This window comes from Narcine bancroftii, chromosome 2 (assembly GCF_036971445.1).
Source record: "Narcine bancroftii isolate sNarBan1 chromosome 2, sNarBan1.hap1, whole genome shotgun sequence".
In the NCBI taxonomy this organism is placed as follows: Eukaryota; Metazoa; Chordata; class Chondrichthyes; order Torpediniformes; family Narcinidae; genus Narcine; species Narcine bancroftii.
Window position 1 is genome coordinate 322,314,830 of NC_091470.1, and position 20,263 is coordinate 322,335,092.

Consider the following 20,263-nt stretch of genomic DNA (forward strand, 5'->3'; position numbering starts at 1 on the left):
GGCGGTGGTCGATGTGGCAGGCACCAAGAGATTTCTTTAGGCAGTCCTTGTACCTTTTCTTTGGTGCACCTCTGTCACGGTGGCCAGTGGAGAGCTCGCCATATAACACGATCTTGGGAAGGCGATGGTCCTCCATTCTGGAGACGTGACCCACCCAGCGCAGCTGGATCTTCAGCAGCGTGGACTCGATGCTGTCGACCTCTGCCATATCGAGTACTTCGACGTTAGGGATGAAAGCGCTCCAATGAATGTTGAGGATGGAGCGGAGACAACGCTGGTGGAAGCGTTCTAGGAGCCGTAGGTGATACAGTAATACAGTAAGTAGATAAAGGTTAATCACATATTGGTGACATTTAAGAGGCTACTAGACATGCATATTCCAGTCCTTCAATCCTTGCCTCCTCTGCCCACCAAATCTAAATTTTTCAAAACAAAATGAAACAAGTAAAATCTTTAAATGCAGGTATGTATGTAAAATCTTTGGATATTACTTTCACAATTCACAAATAAGAAATTCACTAAAATGTTCAATCAGGAAATCAAAAGAAACTCTTTTTTTTCCAGAAAGAAGCTAGAATATACAGCCAATTACAATCTAATGCAAATATGGATTGACCAAAGTAAATAAAATACCAGTAAAAACATTTTAATGACGGATAAGAAGGTCAATAGGCAATGTGGGAACTGCAATAGTATCAGATTAAGAAAGGTGGTCAAGCATGGTCCTTTGTCCCTAATGGCGCCAAACATCTTGAGAGTTGCATGCATTGCATTTATCCCGTCAAGTGGAGAGTACAGCAGTACACAAAAATGCTGGAGAAACTCAGCAGGCCATGCAGCATCCATGGTTTTGGGCCTGAGCCCTTCTTCAAATGTGCCAAAAACCAGGCAGATGCCAGGAAAAGAAGGTGAGGGGTTAGGAAGGGGGAGGAACAAAGGTGACAGGCAGATAGAGGTGGGAAGGGAAAGAAGAGAAAGGAGCTGAGAGGTGATGGGGAGGGGAAGAAAAATAACTGAAGAGTTAGAAGAGATGAGTCAGGGGGATGAGGGAAAGCTGAAGACCGGGTTAGGGAGTTAACGGAATATGGAGAAGTCAATATTGTTGCCATCTTCCTTTGTACAAGGTATGACCATTGGAGTGTTTTGTTTTTGATGCCCATTGACCCTAATTCGACCATACTAACCTGAATCTATTCTTTCTAAATGTTGCCGTGATATTTAGGTAAGCCACATCCACATTATCTCGAATTCAACTCATTGTACCATGCTTTGGCAAAAGGTTATGATGTGATCTTCTGTCAAGCGAACTTAAGAGTGAATAATTGGCACTTAATAGTACTGTTGGTGATGGCTCCATCATTTTCTTCTGACAATTGCAAATACAGGTAGTCCCTGACTTATGGCCATAATTGGGACTGAAGGAATGGTTGTAACTTGGGCTTGATTGTAAGTCAGGAAGTGGGGTCCTTGGGTTGCCGACGGGGAATAGAAACGTCAGACTTTTGCGGGGAACAGGGAAAGGGGACCTCTGGCTGTGGCCAGGAGCGGGGACCTCGGGCTGCCGCAAGGAACAGGGAGTGGTGAGTTTGGGCTGTCTTCGGGAATACCGTATACAGTACTTCTAATACAAAATATATAATTGTACAATAGTTTCAATAAAGATCTTAAAAACAAAAATTGGTTGTATGTGTGGGTGGAAAGGTTGGAAGTTGAGGACTTACCCTGTAGACTGATTGGGCAGTGATGAACTGATTGGATTTGCCTGATTTTTTTAAGGAACAGGACATACCTGGACAATTTTCCATATATCTGGGCAGATGCCATTTTTGTAACTGTACTGAAACAACTTGGCTTGAGGTGCTGTTAAAGCTTGAGTGAAGATCTGAGATGTTATCTGCTTTGTACCTGAAAGAGGTACAATGAGATAGACAACAGACTCGCCAAGGCAAATAGCGCCTTTGGAAGACTACACAAAAGAGTCTGGAAAAACAACCAACTGAAAAACCTCACAAAGATAAGCGTATACAGAGCCGTTGTCATACCCACACTCCTGTTCGGCTCCGAATCATGGGTCCTCTACCGGCACCACCTACGGCTCCTAGAACACTTCCACCAGCGTTGTCTCCGCTCCATCCTCAACATCCATTGGAGCGCTCACACCCCTAACGTCGAGGTACTCGAGATGGCAGAGGTCGACAGCATCGAGTCCACGCTGCTGAAGATCCAGCTGCGCTGGATGGGTCACGTCTCCAGAATGGAGGACCATCGCCTTCCCAAGATCGTATTATATGGCGAGCTCTCCACTGGCCACCGTGACAGAGGTGCACCAAAGAAAAGGTACAAGGACTGCCTAAAGAAATCTCTTGGTGCCTGCCACATTGACCACCGCCAGTGGGCTGATAACGCCTCAAACCGTGCATCTTGGCGCCTCACAGTTTGGCGGGCAGCAGCCTCCTTTGAAGAAGACCGCAGAGCCCACCTCACTGACAAAAGGCAAAGGAGGAAAAACCCAACACCCAACCCCAACCAACCAATTTTCCCTTGCAACCGCTGCAATCGTGTCTGCCTGTCCCGCATCGGACTGGTCAGCCACAAACGAGCCTGCAGCTGACGTGGACTTTTTACCCCCTCCATAAATCTTCATCCGCGAAGCCAAGCCAAAGACCTGAAAGAGGACTTGGTCGAAATATTGACTGGCCATGGATGCTGCATTACGTGCTGAGTTCCTCCAGCACGTTTTTGTATTCCTATCTGGTTCCATAGTCTTTGGTGTCGGTGCTTTCAGTTATTTCTTTTTTTTTTTTTTCAATCAAAGATCATTTAATGTTTCTCCAACTTCCTACATGGTACAACAAATCTGAAATTATCTTTGTGTTCAGCTTTTTTTTTTTTTGCTTTCAGTTATTTCTTGATATCATGTATAGCAATATCAGTTTGCAGTGAACTGTTTTCTAGTGGATTTACTAGAGCAGCCATTCTCAATGGGGGTGCTACAGCATATTTAATTATATTTAATCATGTAATATAAATCATTTTTAATGTTCTTTAAATGTAGTCAGTAAGAGAGAAGTACAGAAAAAAAACAAAACTTGATTACTTCACAGGGAAGTGGCCCCATGAACTTTAAGCAATGGCCTTTATTGCTGACCTTGGAGCCATTGCTGGTAAAATCTGGATCCTGCCAGGAGATTGGGAAGTAGGTTCCCAGTGAGTTTCAAGGAATAATGGAAATAGGGCCCAGGTGACTGTAATGGGAGCATGAGAAACATCAACTGGTAGGCTAGTTGATGAACCCTTAGATTTCTGAATAATAGGATAAAGGATTATTAGAGTTTTACTCTAGTTTGTAAAGATCTGAAAATAACATTAAATCAGCTTCTGCTATTTTTGACAAAAAAGATGGCCATTCAAACTATTCTGTTCCTGTCAGATGAAAGAGAGCTACCCCATCTGGCATGTGGTCTGAGGTCATGCAGGCCATGCCAAATCAAGTTAAGTCAACTTCTATTTGTCTTTCATACATTGCTCGAATGGTAAAGATGAGATAGTGTTTCTCCAGAACCATGGAGCATATTTATACAAATATAAGTTAGAATAGAAGGTAAACACATTAAAATATAAAGATGTATACAGTACACTAACCACATATGTTCTGAGAATTCAGCAGCCTGATGGCTTGGGGAAGAAACTGTTGCACAATCTGGATGTAACGACCTGAGTGCTATGGTACCTCTGACTAGATGGCAGAAGGGAGAACATTTTATGTGAGGGATGTGTGAAGACCTTCACAATGTTTATTGCCTTTCACCTGCATTGAGTTTTGTAGATGTCCTTCATGGTAGGAAGAGAGCCCCCAGTGATCTTTTCCGCTGACTTCTCTATCCTCTGTAAGGTCTTGCGATCCGAGGAGGTACAGCTTCCAAACCAGGCGGTGATGCAGTTGCACAGGATGCTCTCAATACATCCTCTGTAGAATATAGTGAAGCTGGAGGGTGGTAAATGAACTTTCCTCAGCCTTCGCAGGATATAGAGGCGCTGGGCTTTCTTGGCTATGGAGCTGGTGTTAAGGGACCAGGTGAGATTCTCCACCAAGTGTAGTCCAAGGAACTTGATACTCTTGACGACCTCAATGGGGGGGGGGGCATTAATGGTTAGCGGACTGTGGTCCCCCTGGGGCCTCCTGAACACTGTGGTCCCCCCTGGCCCTCCATACAGGGCTCTTCAGTTACTCCTTAAATGTGATGAGGGCTGATGCTAATACACCATTCGGGCAAGTAAGCATCATATACCTACCACCCATTAGAGAAGAAAATGATGCTCTACATCCCTTTAATCATTTTAATAGTTACATAAAACTACAATAATTGGGCACATTCAGAATTTTAGTGGCACTGGCAGATTTCCCAACTGATGTTATTCTATTAATAACCCAACATGTTTTTAATTCATGTTATTTTTGCAGATTACAGTAAATTTTCCAATGAACGATAAATTGAAATGGAGCATGGTAATCTGGGCCATGATCTGTTTAAAGAATATGAGGAAATTGGATTTCTAGGAGGCTGAAGAAAGAGGCAGAAATGAGGATCCATTGAGCTGAACTGTTTGTGGGAATCAGGGCCCCGGCGATATGAAGGGGGAGCCTGGTGAGCCAAATGCTGAACCTTCAGGATTTTGGAATAGTTGGACAATGGATTATCAGTTTTGCTTTGATTTCTGATTCTCAACACCTTGAAATAGGTCTTTCATTTCTATTCTAAATTGACTCTCCACAATTTTACATACTTTAACTAAGTTTACACTCAACCTCATCTGTTCCAAAGAAAACAATCCCATCCTTTACAGTGTTTGGGACAAAGGCACTTTTTTTCCCCCCTTTATTTGCCTCTCCTCGACACTTTTAAATCAAATAATTCTCATGCAATTAAAGTGCACATTCAGATTTTATTCAGTTATTTGTATACATTTTGGTTTGATCAAGTAGAAATTACAGCACTTTTTTATAGTCCCCTCATTTCAGGGCACCATAACGTTTGGGACATTTGGCTTCACAGATGTTTGTGATTACTCAGGTATGTTTAATTCCTTCATTGGTGCAGGTATAAGAGAACTAGGCTTGCTTCTTAGTTTTTGATCACCTTTGCTATGTTTCAACTTAAGGGCCACAGCTATGCCAATGAAACTCAAAGAAGCAATTATGAGGGTGAAAAATAAAGATAAAATGCAGTACATTTCTGATTATCCAAAATACTTGGGACCAGACCTATCTTGCATCAGGAGAATACTTGTATCAGCTGTCGCAAATCCCAGACATCTCCCCATGCAGTCGCCGATCCCTGAGACTCCCCACCACTGTCGCCAATCCTGCCCAGGAGTCCGAGGTCCCTGTTCCTGCCCGGGAGCCAGAGGTATCACCTCACCGGTAAGTGGAAGGAGATTACACAAGGATTGCCCTCCAGCAGAATTTCAGCGACCCACTGAAAGGGTATTTTACAGGGACCAGCTAGCATGAGTGGGGAGAGAGCATGCCTTGCGCCGGTGAGCAGGGAGAGAGCGCAGTACTTAATTCAAATTCTGAGAAATGCCACAATGCAATTTATAACAAAGTTGCAGTACCTCATGGCAAAACTGATAAATTATAAATAAATAATCAGTGGTTTCTTTCCTTCAATGTGTAACCTGTAGAAAAATGTCTCCTTTGTGAAAATGATTCCTTGTAGTCCCATTTGAGCATGGTGAGTAAATTTTTTTCAACGTTTTTTTCAAATTGTAGCATCATGTCTCACCCGAAAAAAAATCTTTTGGATATTTGGAATTTTGGTTTTCGGTTAATTAGAAATGTACTGTAGTAAGAGACAATGCCCAAACTTTAGGATTACAAAAATCAACAGTTTAGAACATAATTAAGAAGAAAGAGTGTACTGGTGAGCTCAGTAATCACAGAAGAACTGGTATTCCAAGGAAGATCTCCACAGCTGATGAATTCTCATCATAATGAAGAAAAAAAATCCCCAAACACCTGTCTGACAGATCAGAAACACTCTTCAGGAGGGAGGTGTGGCTATATCAATGACTACTGTCTGTAGAAGACTTCATGAACAGAAATACAGAGGCTACACTGCAAGATATAAACTACTAGTTAGCCACGGAAAGGATAGACAGATTATAGTTTGCCAAGAAATACTTAAAAGAGCCTGCAGAATTCTGAAAAAAGGTCTTGTGGACAGATGAGACCAAGATGAACCTGTATCAGAGTGATGGAAAGAGCAAAGTGTGGAGGTGTAAAGGAACTGTCCAAGATCCAAAGCATACCACAAAAGCATAACATGGTTTGCATCTTGCAGTGTAGCCTCTCTATTTCTGTTTGTGAAGTCTTTTGCAGACAGTTGTCATTGACATATACACACCTGCCTCCTGAAGGGTATTTCTGATCTGTTGGACATATGTTTAGGGACTTTTTCTTCATTATGGTGAGAATTCTCACTGCTGCCATCAGGAAAGAGGTATAGGTGTCACAAGACTCGCATCATCAGGTTCAGAAACAGCTGCTACCCCTCCACCATCAGACTCCTCAATGACAAACTCAATCAAAGACTCATTTAAGAACTCTTGTGCACTTTATTGATTTTCTTTTTGTTCTCTCTGTATTGCACAGTTTGTTTACATTCGTTAACTGTTTACAGTTCTTTGTTTGTTTACATGTTTACACTGTGTACACTTTATTTTTTGTACTATCAATTAGTGGTAATTCTGCTATGCCAGCAGGTAAAAAGGAATCTCAGGGTTGTATGTGATGTCGTGTACTGTATGTACTCTGACATTAAATCTGAAATCTGAATTTCTGCTGTTATCAGCAGTGGAGGTCTTCCTTGGAATACTAGTCCTTTTGCGATTACTGAGCTCACCAGTATGCTCTTTCTTCTTAATGATATTCCAAACTGTTGATTTTGGTAATCCTAAGGCTTGGGTATGGTCTCTTACTGTTTTATTCTTGTTTTTCAGCCATGCTATGGCATCTTTGACTTTCATTGGCACAACTCTAGTCCTCAAGTTGAAAAATGGCAACTATAGACTCCAAAGGTGATCAAAAGCTTCGAAGCAAGCCTAGCTCCCTAATACCTGCACCAGTGAGGGAATTAAACATACCTGAGTACTCACAAACAATTGTGAAGCCAAATGTCCCAAACATTACAGTGCCCTGAAATGAAGGTGTATAAAAGATGCTGTAATATCTATATGGGCAAGCCAAAATGTATACAAATAACCTTGAATGAAAACTGGAATGTGAACTTTAATTACATGTGAATTATTTGATTACAAATTTAAAATTGTGTAGCACAGGGGCAAATAAAGGAAAAATAAAAGTGTCTTTATCCCAAACATTATGGTGTGCACGATATATCTTTTTCTGTGTAACAAAAAATTCTGGTGCTAACAGTTGTTTCGTGCACCTGTGCTGGCCTTGTGAATGTCATTAACTTTGCTACTAACCCACTCCAGTCTCAAATTAACCTGGACAACTCTGACACTTCTCTCCTCTTTGTAGATATCTGTCTCCATAAAACTATAAACACTATAACACAGAAACAGGCCCCTCTAATCCACCTAAGAAGACGATACATACTGACATTCACTACAAACCCATTGACTCCCACAGCCACCTTGAAGGATGCTTAGAATAGAGATGAAGATGAAGCTGGTAAGTCTGTGGAATTTGTTGCCACAGGTGGTTGTGGAACCAGGTTATCGGGTGTATTTAAGGCAGAGTTTGATTAGTTAGTAAGGTTATGGGAGAAGGCCGGGCAGTGGGGCTGAGTGGGAAAATAGATCAGCTCATGATTAAATGGCATGGCAGACTCAATGGCCTGAATTGCCTATTTCTGCTCCTATGTCTTATAGTCTTAAGGTCTAAATATATCTCCTCCCAGTCAGTATTCTGTAAGGGTGCCATCCTGTTCTCCCATTTTCTCTGCCTTTGCTGCATCTCCATTCCAAGACATCTGGCATATCCTCCTTTTCAAGCAACATGGGGTTTCCTTTACTGTGGTCAAAAGAGCCATCTCCCTGCATTTCCTCTGACTAGGAATTCAGCTCTTACGTGTACCCCCCACCCAAACAGAATAGGAATAGGGTTCCTTTTTTCTCACCTTACACCCCACTAACATCCGTATTCAATGCAGAATCCTCTGTCATTTCCACCAGGTACAACTAACCCCACCACCAGATATATAGACCTCCCTGCACACCTTTCTGCCTTCTGCAGGGATTCCTCTCTTTTTTTATATATATTTTATTTATGAGTTTCCAAACTTGAACTCAAACAGTTATCAACATTATCAGTGTCAATGTTAACAGTATCAGCATCGACTACAATTTACAATTGTACATTTTATACAATTTTCTGCAGAGTTCAAAATTTTTTCATCTCCCTCCCTCCCCACCCTCCCACATTTAACACTTAACTAACTACAGTTGCACACAACATTCAAGACACTTGCAACAAAGGTATAAGACATAAATCAGGGCTTTATGGGTTTGTCATGAAACGGCGACTAGTACCCTGGCTGTTTTCTATTCTTGACTTTTCCTGGTTGGGATGGGATGGACCCTCCCCCCACTGATTGAGAGATAGACGGGGAAGGGGAAGGTGGGGGGGGGGGGGGGGGGAGAGGGCAAGGCGTGATGGTCCACACTATAATTGTGCTGCTATGGAATTTAATTATAGCTGCCAAATTTTCTAAAAAGTGTTATACTTTTTCTTAAGTTATGTAATTTTCTCCATGTGAACACAGCTTTGTATTTCTGCATTTCAGTGAGTAATGCTCAGGCAGGAGTCGAATTTCCACGTAACCACGTGTCTTCTTGACACCCTCATCTGTTCTTCCCTCCTCACCCGCCCTTCTGCTACCTCTGGCCCAGCAATCAGAAGAAAGGTATCACCTACTCTTATACCCTACCTCACCATCATCCAGGGTCGCAAACAGCCCTTCCACATGAGGCAATAATTCACTTGCACTACCTCCAACCTCATCGACTGTATTTGGTGCTCTTGATGTAGCCTGTTTTATGTCAGTGAGATCAAATGCAGATGGGGACCTTTCACGGAGCATCCATGGTCTGAATGCAATGACCATGCTGATCTCCCATTTGCATGTCATTTCTACTCTCCTTCCCATTCCTACAGTAACCTGTCTATCCTGGGCTCCACTGCCAGAGTCAGGCCCAATGCAAACCACCTGCTTAGTCCACACCTCAAGGGTATGAACATAAAATTTTCTAGTTTCAGGTAATTAGTCTTCTCTCTTCTGTACCCCTTCTGCTCTTCACATTCCCTTTTTCTTTTTTTGTACTGTTGGAATCTAGGGGTTAAAACAGTATGAAATAAATGATTAATCAATAAGTTTATTTGGACTGCATGAGTCAGGGAAAGAGGAATGTGGCTAAGTGGCTGTCACAGCATGGAGCAAAGTTGGCTGAACAAAATTGGCTGCTCCCAAGATACAGGGAGAGGATATGCATAAAACGATTTAGGAGGAATGCTCAACTGAAGGAGGTGGGAAGTAGCACAGGAGACACAGGCCAGATCAGAACAAAGAATGGCCTGCAAGAATCAAAGGGAATGGAAAACCAGTCTAGGAGGAAGATTAAGGCACGAGGAGGTGTTAAAGAGAACAGCAGAAATTGGCCAGACAGGGACCGAATGGTGATTAGAAATATCTGGGGATGAATTAATTTCAGATCTAAACAACAGGATAGTCTGGCCTGGAGGATTAACATGGGAATGCTACACCCCAGAAATCTGCAAAACAGGAGATGACTTGTGATAACCCTTATGCAAAAAGATCTAGCAGGGAAAACAAAAGTTGTATTAAGGTGTATTGTGTTATAGTTATTTGTTTCTATAGTGTGTAATAAGTATTTGTTTAAGAATCGTGTACCATAGTAGTGTATAATAAGTATCCGTATAAGGTGTATTGTGTTATAGTTATTTGTTTCTATAGTGTGTAATAAGTATTTGTTTAAGAATCGTGTACCATAGTAGTGTATAATAAGTATCCGTATAAGGTGTATTGTGTTATAGTTATTTGTTTCTATAGTTGTTTTCCCTGCTAGATCTTTTTGCATAAGGGTTATCACAAGTCATCTCCTGTTTTGCAGATTTCTGGGGTGATAAGATTGACCTATATAAACTGTGCCAACTGGACAATAGGGGTCAGTCTCGGGGAGTAGCTCACTGGCAGGTGACCTATGAACTAACAGACTGACCCAGAGCTCTGTTAAGTTTTATTCTTGTGCTGTGTAATAAATTGACTGTTGAACCGAATACCTTCTCCTATCACTTCATTCAAAGAACGCGCTGGACTCAGACTACACATAGACTAAATTAAGAGTAAGTTAAAGCCAGAGTCCAACAATTTGGTGACCCCGACGTGATGAAGATGGAGAAGTGACGGAAGAAAAAGATACGAAACACCGGTCGATTGTGGTGTGGTGATAACAACAAGTGACCATCCTACAAAGGGAGGTAAGCAGACGCCTGTTTTAACGAAGTTCTGCTATTGGCAAAGATAAATTGTGTGTTGTCACTACTCTGCAAAAGCCCTCGTTAAAGCCAAAGAATAAAACAAAAAGGGGGTTGGAGTCCCCCTAGTAGAACGGGGTTGGAGTCCCCTGTAGTAGAAGGGGGTTGGAGTCCCCCTAGTAGAACGGGGTTGGAGTCCCCTGTAGTAGAAGGGGGTTGGAGTCCTCCTAGTAGAACGGGGTTGGAGTCCCCTGTAGTAAAAGGGGGTTGGAGTCCTCCTAGTAGAAAGGGGGTTGGAGTCCTCCTAGTAGAACGGGGTTGGAGTCCCCTCGTAGCGATCTCGAGAGATAGCTTTAGACACTTGGCCAATTAGTATAAGGTGTATGGTGATGGTTATTTGCTTCTATAGTGTATAATAAGGATTTGTTTAAGAATTGTGTACCATAGTAGTGTATAATAAGTATCCGTATAAGGTGTATTGTGTTATAGTTATTTGTTTCTATAGTGTGTAATAAGTATTTGTTTAAGAATCGTGTACCATAGTAGTGTATAATAAGTATCCGTATAAGGTGTATTGTGTTATAGTTATTTGTTTCTATAGTGTGTAATAAGTATTTGTTTAAGAATCGTGTACCATAATAGTAATAAGTATCTGTATAAGGTGTTCGGCATTTAACTGTTTTTTCATGCACGCTGGTATTGTTGCTGTGTATATCACTGTATTACTCTCGATGTTTTAAGTACTTCTGAAAAAGGGGGCAGCAGAGGTTACAGATTGTACTGTTTTACAGGGTAGAGAGGGCATAGAGGCAAGGTATTTAGAATACGGATCAGGGAAACACAGTGGGGATAGGCAGTCACACAGTGAGGCACCTGTGTACACAGACTAACCGCAAAACAAACAATGTACATTTCACACAAAGGGGGAAACTAACAAGCTAACCGCAAAACAAACAATAGACACTTCACACAACCACGAGACACATAATCCCCCAGCTGGCTCTCTCTCTGATCATCCCTGAAGGGGAACACCTGTTTTCAGGGAGCTGCTGGTCATCTGGTGGTTATAATAACGTGGAAAGGGGCGAAGTAGAGTGCAGGGTGTCAAAATCCTACCAGGAGAGAGAGCCAGGGAGTACGAGGTCTAAAGGGATAAAAATCGGAACAGAGATGGAAGGAGTAATAAGGGATGTAGGGCAAGAGTTCGGGGAAGACAGAGGAGTTCCCCCATCTGTAGACCGACAGTGGGAGAAAACAAGGGATCAATTACTGGGAGGAGTACCGAAGGGAGAGGAGGTACAGGCTATGGCACGGTACGAACAGATATGGAGAGAGCTGCAGAATCAGGGGAAGGTGCCACGAGGGTTTGAAAAAATCCGACTGGTACGGTACTTAGGAGAAGCAGAGAGGGAAGCAGCCAAGGAGGTGCAGGAACATGAGGCAAAAGGACAAGGATCTATGTGGAATAGAAGAAGGTTTAAACAACAGAGAGAAGTGAAGGAACAGAGAAGGGCAGATTTACACATTATAACATTGGCTTGCATGGCTGTGGATGCGAACCTTCAACATGATATTAAACAGGGATCCCATAACACTAAGGAGAATACGGGGGAGGTGAAGCCGTCAGCCCCGTTATATCCAGAGTTACCGGAGACATTGCCACCACCTTATCCTATTCCCAAAATGCCAGCGATGCAGATAAGTGAGGGAATAGTGAATGTTACTGAGTTAACAGGTCCAGAACTACATGAGGCGAAGGAGAGACTGAAGAGAGTTGCACAGGGGAGAGTGGAGGAAACAAAAGAGTGGGTGCACGAAGTACAGAACGATAGATGTGCAGTAAGGAAAAATAGTAGGGGCTTGGGAAGTACAGATGAGAGAGAGCTGGGACAAGAGGAGAATAGGAAGGGAAATGACCCAGCGAGTGTCAGATGGGAAAGGGAGAGAGAGCAGGACGAGGATACTGATCTAGCTAGTGTGAGTGTTGAGATTGAAGAGGAGGAACAGCCAGTCACGATCAGGGGAAACATGATCACACATAGAAGACAGGGTCAGGAGAACCCTCGCTTCCCTTTGGGATATGAGTTGCGGGAAAGGGGGGAAGTACGGCTTCCAGAAAGATATAGACAGATGCCGCTAATTTATAAGGGTCCGCAAATTGGGGAGAGGTATCAACCCTTCTCATTCACTGACATGAATTGTATTTTGGATAAAATGCCACCTCCGACTGAGGGAGGTGGAGCGTGGATGGGAAAGTTCTGCCAAGTTACGATGGGACATAAGATAGCCATAGGGGATTGGAGAGCATTATTGGGGAAACAGCTTGGGCTGTGGGAGATTCAGCAGGTAGAAATGATCGCAGGAATCACTAGGTGCCTCGATGCTGAGCCATTTGCCAATCATGCTACGGCAATAGGAGGGGCAATGAGAGATAAGTTCCCCGTTCCCCCCGGTGTCATGCAGTCCCTGACCTTTTCCATAAAGGAGGATGAGGAGATCTCGACTTTTTTGAGTCAGTGTAGGGAGAGTTGGACTGATAAGGCAGGAGTACACCCAGCCACAGATCCCTTGCAGACTACACTCTTTAGGGCTGCAGTAACGAGTGGACTGCCAGCTGTAGTTAGGGAGGCATTAGAGAATAACCCTGATATTCCTGGCTGCTCGAATGAGCAATGGGAAAAACATTTGACCCATCACATGAAACGTTACAGGGCTAAGCAAAAGGAGGACAAACAAACTACGGAGTCTGGCAACTCCTTAAGCTTCAATTGGCAGAGGCTAGGCAAAAGGCAAATGAGGAAAAAAAAAAGATTTCCTCAAAGGGTGCGAACCAGATGATTCAGCAGCCACCGCAGCCACCACAAGGGAATGATACTAATTGGCACCCGGCCCCATATTGGGCACCGGGTCCCACCGATGGGGGCAGAATGGGAGGTCCAATGGGGGGATTCCGAGTAAGAGGGAGAGTTCGGAGTGCTCCACGAAGGCAGCCAGCCGTATGTTTTGGATGCGGTCAGCCAGGACACTTGAAGAGAGACTGTCCCCTAGTTTGGGAGCCTCGGGACCCGGGGGCAAGGGGCTATGGACCACCACAACAGGAGCCTTGGGTCCAGCCCCAGAGATCGTCAGTGCCACCCCCGGTACATCAGGCACCCTATGCGGCTCTAGCTCCGAGGAGACAATTCCCTTTGCTGACAGAGGAGGAGCAATATTGCCCACAGTGACGGAGCCCGAGCACCCACGAGCAGGCTAGGTTGGCAGACCCTTTCCTGCAGATTAAAGTTATGGACATGGAAGTATCCTTTTTAGTGGATACGGGAGCCAGATTTTCAACACTCACTGGCACTGAATTTCAAGATAAAACATCATCCTCTAGCGTCCAGCTGATAGGGTTCTCGGGTACACCAGAAAATCTGCCGTTCTCTACACCACTAGTCACTTCTGTGGCAGGACAGACTTTTACACATCAATACATTTTGTCAGCCAGGTGCCCTACCAATCTCTTGGGCAGAGACCTGTTGGTCAAGTGCGGAGCATCGATCCTTTGTGGACCCAGCGGAATAGAGATTACCTTTCCAAATGGATATTCTATGAACTGTTCAGTAACTACACTGCATTCCAGTTCTCAGATGTTGTTGGCGGCAGCTGGAGGATCCGCGTCTGAGGGACAATGGGCTGACATTTACTGGGGGCTGCTGCAACCTGAGGACCCACAGAAGGGAGGGCGGCTAAAGCTTTATAATCAATGGAAGCCGTGGATCCAGACGTTACACCCGTATACCCCTCCCTCGGACCCTCCCCATATGACCCTCTTTTACGATAGGGATGGGGATGAAATGTATCAGCATGCCTTTTATGAAGAGGTACAGGGCAGGCAATGGGAAATTAATTCGGACTACATAGTGATAGGAAAGGAGGGAGTGGCCGCTGCGGTGGCACTGACATCTGAGCAGCTGGAATGGTATGAGATGGCAGGTGAGGCCATTCCTCATGTCACCCTTGCAATTGGCACTACTCATCAGGCAAAAGATTTGGGACCGATGTGTCGGAACTTGAAGTCCCTAAGGGACTGGTCTGACACCCAAATACCGACAGTGCAGTTCTCCTCATCTGGCCAGGCATACAGAATTTTGTCTCCGACACATGATCAAGTCCTCCTTGAGCATAGACAGATTGAACGCTTTCATGGTAGAGAGAAGATGGATCACCCCGACTCGGCCCCTATGCTAGATTCTCTCCCTGAGAACCTGTGGTCAGTGGGATCCAGCAGATGTGGGTTTTTGTCAGCAGGTTGATCCCATAACCTTCGAACTGTCAGATTTCACCCCTATTTGGCAGATGCAGTATCCCCACAAACCTGAAGCTGAGGAAGGTTTGGCAAAGACCATTGATGGCCTTATCTATTCAGGGGTGTTGGAACATTCGCATTCTAGTTGGAATACACCCATTTTACCTGTTCCTAAACAAGACACGGGCAAATATCGGATGGCCCATGACTTAAGGCGCATCAATGGTATTGTGAGTACACCCACAGTTCCAGTACCAAACCCATATACTGCCATGACTGCTTTAACCCCCAACCACAAGTGGTTCTCTTGCATAGATTTAGCGAATGCTTTCTTCTGCTTGCCGCTGGCAGAACCATTAAGAGATGTGTTTTCGTTCACGTATAGAGGTAGAAAGTTGCGGTATACTAGGCTTCCACAGGGCTTTATTTTATCTCCAGGGATTTTCAATCAGGTGTTGAAAGAACAGCTGGGGGGGCTAGCACTGCCAGGTGGGGTAGTTCTGATCCAGTATGTAGATGACATCCTATTAGCAGCACCTGATCATGCTTCCTGTTTGGAGGCCACCTGTCTCCTGCTAGTGCAGCTGTTTAAGGCAGGCTTTAAAGTCTCTCGCTCAAAGCTGCAATGCTGCAGACAGGTGGTCACCTTTTTAGGGAGAATGGTCTCAGCGAAAGGCACAGGGATTTCCCCTGCACATCAAACAGCGATACTACATCATACAAAACCAAAGACAGTTAAAGAGATGCTTTCGTTTTTGGGTTTGTCAGGTTATAGTAGGCAGTTTATCCCATCGTATGGTGAATTGACACATCCACTGCGAACTTTGGTGAATGAGCAGGGGATGAGGAACCTGGGAGCTACACTGGATTGGACTGCACAGGCTGAGATGAGTTTTATTCTATTGAAGCAAGCTCTTACAACATCTACAGATTTGGCGATTCCAAATTATAAACTACCTTTCTTTTTGGATGTTTCTGAAAAAGCACACACAATTGATGGTGTTCTTTTTCAGAAAAAAGGGGGTGGAAGATGTGTGCTCATGTATGGGAGTATCACACTAGACCCAACGGAAGACAGACACCCACCATGTACAAGACATGCAGCAGGAGTAGCAAAGATTCTACAAAAGGTGGCACACATAGTAATGGGACATGGCCTGACGGTATTAACAACACATAGCATTGTAGCATTTGTGAGCTCGACAGCATTTACAATGACTTCACTAAGGCAGACGAGACTAGAAAAGATCCTGAATGCTCCAAATGTTACGTTTACCCATGAAGGCATTAACATGGCAGAAAATAGTGGAGAGGATGAACCAAACAATAAAAGATTGGGAAAGTACAGGCACGGACCAAACTAAATTGGGTGGATGCGTTGCCTCTGGCATTAATGTCAATAAGGAGTTCGGTAAGTTCTGTGACAGGATTCACTCCATATGAACTACGAACGGGGCACCAGTTCCCGGGACCGGGAGCCGGAAGTCAGACTACGAAGAATGAGGTACGTTCAATGGGATGCAAGCTGTATTATGATAAACTAACGGCTCTGGTGTCAGATTTTTCACAACAGGTCACAAGTCCCAACAGAGAAGGGGAAACACCGATACCTTCAGTCGCGGAGTGGATTCTGCTAAAGGTCATCAAGAGAAAGTGGTCGGAGCCCAGGTGGACAGGACCCTACAGAGTGGTGGAGAGGACGTCCCACGCGGTTCGACTACAAGGAAAAGGCGAGACGTGGTATCATTGGAGTCAGTGTGCAGCAACGGACCCACCGACACGGACACTGGAACAGATTCGAACGGAGGTGACTGAGAACCTGTGAAGCAACCACGGACTAAGAACACTTAAAGTCCTTTTTTAAAGAGACTATTGGACTACAGTGACTGTGTATCAGTGGTTGACGGCATAATCAAGTTATTGGCATCAAAACAACGAAAGAAGCTGGGATGAATACTATGTGGGGACTATGGGTACTGGTATTCCGAGCCCTTGAAGGGGCTGGAGTAGAAAACCACTGTACAAAGTGTGTGCACTCGGCCTGGGGGCGCACAACGAAAAAGAACAGTACTTTACTGATTGGACTAACTTTCCTGAACACTGTGTGGGGACTCACACAGGACGTAAGTGTGTGCATAATGGACAAGTGTATGATGTTAAATTCAATAAGGGCTCTTTACAGTTCACATCAAATCGAGACCGCTGTCCTCAAGGAGTAACATGGTTTTGTGCCCCGGAGGGAGACCAAGATAAGGAGAAAGGGGGCTCAATTCCCATTCAGAGGATACAGTGGGACCCCATGTGGCAAAAGAGAAAACAACCATACGTATGGGACAGAGAAAAGGGGGATATCTATGACAACGCTAAACGCCAGGCTGCCACTCACAGAGTAGGGGACAACAGATGGGTAGACCTTTGCCAAACTACGGCAGAACTCTTGGGGGTTAAAAACTGTTGGGTATGTGGGGGACCCACAAGAGATGGATCATGGCCATGGAGCGGGGAGCCCCTGGAAGTATGGGAGTTGATGAGTTTTCACGGATCGGCAGATGAAACGCGCCCCCGCCAGACATGGCATCTAGCTAATCACCCATTGGGAGAGGAATGTATCAGGAAGGAGCAAGGCAGGCATTATAAAGGAGACTCGAGATGCACAAGGGTTAAGATCTTGGGGAAGTTCCCTCGATGGCATCCTCAGCGACCCCGGTGGTTCCTGTCCCCACAGAAGGTAACACATTGTAGACCCATAACAGATAACTCCCGTGGGAAAGGGGTATGGAATTGCACGGGCGTTAATCCATATGAAGGGGTTCCCTCACTCAGACAATTTTGGGCTCATCCCTATCCACACGGATTTGCCCCAGAGGGTTTATATTGGATTTGTGGGAATACGGCTTACACTTTTTTGGAGCCAGACTGGAGGGGAACGTGCTGTATAGGTATCATTCAACCACAATTTGTGCTGTTACCACAGAACGACTCCCATCAGTTAGCAGCGTGTGTATATCAGGGGCTCCGCCAGAAGAGGGATTTAAAGATCGGTGAGTGGGGAGAGGACTGGCCTCCAGAGCGCATTATTTCTTATTATGGACCTGCTACTTGGGCACAGGATGGGTCCTGGGGATATCGAACCCCAATTTACATGTTAAACCGTCTGATTCGTTTACAAGCTATTTTGGAGATTATCACCAATGACACCGCCGCAGCCCTTGATCTGTTGGCAGAAGAGCAGCAACAGATTAGGGCCACGGTGTTTCAGAACCGCTTAGCTTTAGACTACTTGTTAGCCACTGAAGGGGGGGTGTGTGGGAAATTGAATCTCACTAATTGTTGTTTGAAAATCGATGACAATGGGCAAGCAGTAAAAGAGATTTCATCTGGCATTCGCAAATTAGCTCACGTCCCGGTTCAGAACTGGCGACCCTGGGGCAGCTCATGGCTGGGAAACTTGTTCTCTGGAGCCTGGGGATGGATACATACTATAGTGCTAGTTGCTGGATTTGTGGTTTTGGCGTTGATTCTGATCCCATGCATCCTTCCCTGCCTCCAGTGCCTCATTCAACGAGCGCTGTCACAGAGAGACATCCCCAGACCTCAAGGCATGTATTTGTCCCTACTGCCCTCTCAAGAGTGTAATGATTACAAGGGATCAGAAATGCCAACCCTAGCATGTAACCCGGATTTCTCTATCTGATAAGTTAACTGGTGGTTGGTCTCATTTTCATGAGACCAAAAGGGGGACTGTTGGAATCTAGGGGTTAAAACAGTATGAAATAAATGATTAATCAATAAGTTTATTTGGACTGCATGAGTCAGGGAAAGAGGAATGTGGCTAAGTGGCTGTCACAGCATGGAGCAAAGTTGGCTGAACAAAATTGGCTGCTCCCAAGATACAGGGAGAGGATATGCATAAAACGATTTAGGAGGAATGCTCAACTGAAGGAGGTGGGAAGTAGCACAGGAGACACAGGCCAGATCAGAACAAAGAATGGCCCGCAAGAATCAAAGGGAATGGAAAACCAGTCTAGGAGGAAGATTAAGGCACGAGGAGGTGTTAAAGAGAACAGCAGAAATTGGCCAGACAGGGACCGAATGGTGATTAGAAATATCTGGGGATGAATTAATTTCAGATCTAAACAACAGGATAGTCTGGCCTGGAGGATTAACATGGGAATGCTACACCCCAGAAATCTGCAAAACAGGAGATGACTTGTGATAACCCTTATGCAAAAAGATCTAGCAGGGAAAACAACTTTTGTTTTCCCTGCTAGATCTTTTTGCATAAGGGTTATCACAAGTCATCTCCTGTTTTGCAGATTTCTGGGGTGATAAGATTGACCTATATAAACTGTGCCAACTGGACAATAGGGGTCAGTCTCGGGGAGTAGCTCACTGGCAGGTGACCTATGAACTAACAGACTGACCCAGAGCTCTGTTAAGTTTTATTCTTGTGCTGTGTAATAAATTGACTGTTGAACCGAATACCTTCTCCTATCACTTCATTCAAAGAACGCGCTGGACTCAGACTACACATAGACTAAATTAAGAGTAAGTTAAAGCCAGAGTCCAACAGTACCCTTACCCAACCACCCTAACCCCCCCCCCCCCCCCATCCATTCTCATCCCTCTATTCACTTTGGTTCTATCCCTCAACCCCATCATCTCACTGGATTTTTCTGCTCTCTCCATTCCATGCATCCCGACCCCCCTCCCTGGTTCTATCTGGTCTTATTTACACCACCTTCTCTGCTAAACAGATTCCAGCATAAGCAGCTTTTGATCTTCTAATCACCCACTCCACCATTTCTCCTCCTCCTCCTGTTTTCCTTGCCTTCCTCCCCTTATCTAGAATCTGCCATTCTTCTGCCTCTATTCATCATGTCTCACACTTTCTTGATTTGCCAGTCTTGAGTGGTGCCCCTGTCTCACCCCTCCAATCCTGTCCTTTTAGCATTGCTTCTGTTCTATCTTTACTCAGACCTGATAAAAAAAAGTTTCAGCTTGAAACGCTGACCATTCTTTTTCTCCCACTGATGCTACTTTGACCAGCTGAGTTTTTCCAGCAGATTGTGTTTGGCAACTCCTTCATTCATCTCTGTACCTTGTTCTGTGCAACTATGTTGCAATTTCTATGTTTGACCATAATCAATGAGGATTGGTGATGAAACCTCCTCCAAGATCAGACTTAACACTGTTACGCCACATGTCACATTCCTCCTTTTTTATTACTACTTTGGCACCATTCGCTTGTTTGTGAAGTTAACTGCAGAATTTCCATTAAGAATTTTACTTACTTCCTTTGAATCCCTCGGTTATTTCTTGGATTCCTCTTTAATTTTAATTTAATTTAGAAATATAACACAGCAACAGTCCCTTCTGGCTCACGAGCCTGTGCAGTCCAATGACTCTCAATTGACCTAAAACCCACGTGCATTTTAAAGGGTGGGAGGAAA

At 44.4% G+C, this 20,263-nt stretch overlaps 1 protein-coding gene across 1 annotated transcript; it reads left to right on the forward strand.

Annotated features, from left to right (window-relative positions):
- Positions 1–10,145: 10,145 nt before the first annotated feature.
- Positions 10,146–19,065, forward strand: LOC138755609 (endogenous retrovirus group 3 member 1 Env polyprotein-like). Its single transcript, XM_069921920.1, has 2 exons — positions 10,146–10,525; positions 16,370–19,065. Exon 2 carries the CDS (start codon positions 17,110–17,112, stop codon positions 18,502–18,504), a length of 1,395 nt encoding a protein of 464 aa, XP_069778021.1. The 5' UTR covers positions 10,146–10,525; positions 16,370–17,109; the 3' UTR covers positions 18,505–19,065.
- The last annotated feature ends 1,198 nt before the right edge of the window (positions 19,066–20,263 follow it).